Source organism: Habropoda laboriosa, unplaced genomic scaffold (genome assembly GCF_001263275.1).
Source record: "Habropoda laboriosa isolate 0110345459 unplaced genomic scaffold, ASM126327v1 scaffold28, whole genome shotgun sequence".
NCBI lineage: Eukaryota > Metazoa > Arthropoda > Insecta > Hymenoptera > Apidae > Habropoda > Habropoda laboriosa.
In genome coordinates, this window is record NW_017100174.1 from 1,424,230 (window position 1) to 1,428,208 (window position 3,979).

Genomic DNA, 3,979 nt, shown 5'->3' on the forward strand with positions numbered 1-3,979 from the left:
AAATTTCAGAATGTAACGATACTTTTTCTGAATTTTAAACATATTTTACCCAAAAAAGTACAATATAAACAGTGGTTATTATTTTCAAGTAGTAGAATAGATAACACAAAAGTATAGTATTAGTTTTCAAATAATATTGTAGCGTTAGGGCTATCCTATACCTCGTCTGTCGTTTTCAGTCACATAACGGTTCTTTACCGGCGAAGTAAAGAATATGGTTAACCGGTCGAGAGTTTACGATTAATTGTCTGTTTAACTGTAAAATTGATAACTTTCATACATATTAATATAAACTGCGTTTTACTGATAAGATATAAATCATGCGTACGTAAATGTGTGGATTGAATTGGTTTTTACTTGGAACGTAGTACTGTCTAAAGCTTTATAGAACAAGAATAATGACAGTGACAGTTAATATAACACAAATGTTTATTGCCTTACTAATCGTTGTCTTACTTGTAAGTTATTTCTTTTGGGGAAGGCGGCCAATGAAGGTTAATAACAAGCATGTAGTTGTAAGTAGTAATGAATTGATACAAACATAACCCCTACAAAGGTTACCTGTTCCATTTCTTGTAGAATGTATATATACGTATTAACAAAATAACGCAAAACGATCGTCAGTTTTTGCTTTTACTATTTTACGGTTTTTCATTAATAACCATTTTTTAATCATAGTGTTAAGGTGTTAGTTAAGATTATTTAAGGGCTTTCATTTTATTTTAACAATAAATTGTGTTACGATTTTTTAACCAACCATAACCATGTGCTTTTGTAAATTTAAAATGTTTCTATCAAATATTATATATGTTTGGACCTTGTTTTAATAATACAATGTTTATTTGTCAGGTGACTGGTGGGTCCAGTGGCATAGGAAAATGTGTTGCCATTACTGCTGCCAGGAATGGAGCACATGTGACAATAATTGCAAGAGATGTACAAAAATTAGAGGTTGCAAAAAACGAAATTATTCGTGCATGCAAGAACAAAGATACACAGAAAGTTGAATATTTGTCTTTAGATATTAGTCAAGATTATAATGCAGTGGAAAAAGCATTAAGTGATTTAGAAAAAACTATGGGCCCAATATATATGTTGGTGAATTGTGCTGGAACTGCAATTTGTGGCAAAATTGAAGATACCTCAGTGGCAGACTTAAAGAAAATGATCGATATTAATTTTATGGGATCGTATTATTGTATAAAAGCTGTTGTTCAAAAAATGAAAAGTTCTCAAGAAGGAATTATCGTATTAACTTCTTCTCAAGCTGCTCTATTAGGTACATATTTTAATGTTCTACTTCAATTCATTCAGACTACGTTATTTACTTTGAATATTTCTATTTTCCAGGTATATTTGGTTACTCAGCATACTGTAGTACAAAGTTTGCTCTTCGTGGGTTGGCAGAAAGCATATCTATGGAACTTGCACCATATAACATTTCTGTGACCCTTAGTCTACCTCCAGATACCGATACTCCTGGTTTTGCAACAGAAGGATTGTCTAAACCTTTGGAAACGAAACTTATATCTGAAACTAGTGCATTAGTCAGTCCAGAAGTAGTTGCAAACAAACTTTTTAAGGATGCATTGGTTGGTAAAATCGAAATTGAACGCTGATTAAATTACAGATGGATAATTGACAGAGTAAAATATATTTTAGGCTGGGAAATTCTTCTCTACCGTCGGTACGGAAGGATTCATGCTAACTGTTCTATGCTGCGGGATGTCGCCGTTCAGTTCGATCAAGGAATTGCTTGTGCAGTCGATGCTAATGGGTGTTTTCCGCCTCGTCAGTGCCTGCTACCTCGTACATTTCCAAAAAATCATTCGCAATTGTATGAAGACCCGGGATAGAAACAAAAAATCCGAATAATCACTTCTACGAGTCCACGACAAAATACAAAATTTATACAATGCAAAAGATATACAACGTTTGTAACTTTTTCGATATACGCATAATAAATATGCAACTACACAGGTTTTTGTGTATTGCTATTAATGTGTCCATCTAGTTTATTCATTGTTTCTCATTTCAAGCATCCAAAAGCTTTTACTCTAGACAGATAATTAATCCACTACGTTGAATCATCGGACTCTCGAAACTGTGACAAAATGAAATCGAAATAAAGAATGAATTTATCGTTGACAATGAAAAGAAAAGGAGGCGGGAGGGGCATGTTACAATGATCAACGGTTTGGCTTACTTTTATTTAGTATCCCGTAAGTTCATAGTATAATGTTCTTCATTAAGCTTTATGGTTCTTACACACATAGAACGGGACACAGTTCTCCTCGTCCCTGTTGCCACGATACTTTGAAAAAACGGAAAAAACGCTGAGACTTCGTGTGTAATGTGTATTTCGATGCGGACGATGCCCCCGCCTGGCCACTCTGCGATGCATTTTGAAAACGTCCAGTACATCGATGTCAGATAAATTTGCATTAACGATTCCTTAGCCCTTAAACACTTTTTACAAAAGAAGAAGAAAAACTGATGCAGAGCGTCGGTCGATTTATGTCTTTTGCGATTTATGTTTAATGATACCTTATGACAGGGCAGCGTCCAGCATTTTATGAAACCGAGACTGAACTTATGCAGAGAAATGGCGGATAACGAAGATGTGTCTCTCGAAAATTGTAAATCGGTAATGATCGGTTTATAACATTGATTTATTATCTTTCTCTCCCACTCTCTCAACCCTCACAATCACTTTCTCTCTCTCTCTCCTTTGTTTCTCGTTTCAACATCTCTTTCTCTCACACACACGCTACAGCCACTCGTACGCAAAACTTCCGCTCGTTTTTCATCCCGCGCGATTCTCATCCACGCAGTCGCTTCTTTATTTATTTTTTTTTCTCTCTCCTCGGCATCATCTCGCGGATTCGTTAAAGTCCTATATCCAGCTTACCCTAAAGCGCTCGAGGTGTACACTTGGGAATCTGCGAGACGAGGCTTGTTTCGAGGGGCTTCGTTTTACATGTTTTTTCTTCTTCAAATGTTTTCTCTCTCTCTCTCTCTTTCTCTCGTTTAATTTATTTAAGTTAAATTTTAAATCGATGTTCGCTTATTCGGGCGCTCGACAAACGCTTTCCCATCTTCGTTCTCTTCTTCTTCTTCTTCTTCGTCGATATTATCAACCTTCTCATCTAAAACCACCCTTCTTCTTCGTTTTTCATTTTTGTTTAGTCGATTGTACGCTGCGTGTGATTTAATTGTCATCAGCCTCGTCGAACGTTCAAACCGGCAAACGGCACGCGTTAACGATTAATTAGACCCATTGCTACGCGTGATCTGTCGCGCATTGGAAACGTAAATGTCGTTTACGGGAGGTTTCTCGAGAACTGAACACGTTCGTGATAGATTGATATTCTCCTGTCGCTAATCGAGACTCCTGATTTCGACTGATTTTTTTCTTTTTCATTTACTCTCGTTGAACAGAAGTCAGTTTCATTGTAACATACGAAGTTCTTTATGCATATTACCGATGAACGAAGAACCGTGGATTATTTATCGGAGACTCAGGAGCCTCAATGGCTTCCTATTTTATTTCTCGTATAATACAACAAGGAAAGCGCGACGAGACGCGTATTAATATCGCCAATAACGAGGGATTGATGAAATCTTCTCCGTCCCGAGGGTTTCGATCGACGACTGTATTACCATTTTTATTTACTTCTAACCCTCCACAGCTAGAGTCATTCTCTACCCCGTTTACATGCTCTATTTACACACAGAAAATTCCACAGTAAAAATGAAATACAGTGGAATGTAAAAAGTAACGCGACGAGAAAACACGCAAATGCAACGATGGATCTATCTTAATTAATTCTGTTAATCAAACGAAACAGACGAAGAATACACCAATAAAGCTAGTACACACTTTCTAACGTTGTAGTTTACGGTATATACGAGTTAAGACAAAAAAAAAAAGAAGAAAAATTAGGTCACAATTTCAAAAAGTAGAATCGATAGAATT

General features: G+C 36.2%; 1 protein-coding gene across 1 annotated transcript; it reads left to right on the top strand.

Moving 5' to 3' along the window:
- Nucleotides 1-312: 312 nt before the first annotated feature.
- LOC108578742 (3-ketodihydrosphingosine reductase) lies at nt 313-1,890 on the top strand. The gene is made up of 4 exons (XM_017942126.1): nt 313-515; nt 850-1,279; nt 1,351-1,592; nt 1,663-1,890. Exons 1-4 carry the CDS (start codon nt 399-401, stop codon nt 1,873-1,875), a joined length of 1,002 nt encoding a protein of 333 aa, XP_017797615.1. The 5' UTR covers nt 313-398; the 3' UTR covers nt 1,876-1,890.
- Nucleotides 1,891-3,979: the final 2,089 nt, after the last annotated feature.

What these genes read in the sequence shown, in the direction of transcription:
- LOC108578742 (XM_017942126.1), top strand. Translation starts at nt 399, where the DNA reads ATGACAGTGACAGTTAATATAACACAAATGTTTATTGCCTTACTAATC. An exon ending in TTCTCAAGCTGCTCTATTAG is followed by an intron (nt 1,280 to 1,350) that starts GTACATATTTTA and finishes TCTATTTTCCAG; the next exon opens with GTATATTTGGTTACTCAGCA. An exon ending in AACTTTTTAAGGATGCATTG is followed by an intron (nt 1,593 to 1,662) that starts GTTGGTAAAATC and finishes AATATATTTTAG; the next exon opens with GCTGGGAAATTCTTCTCTAC.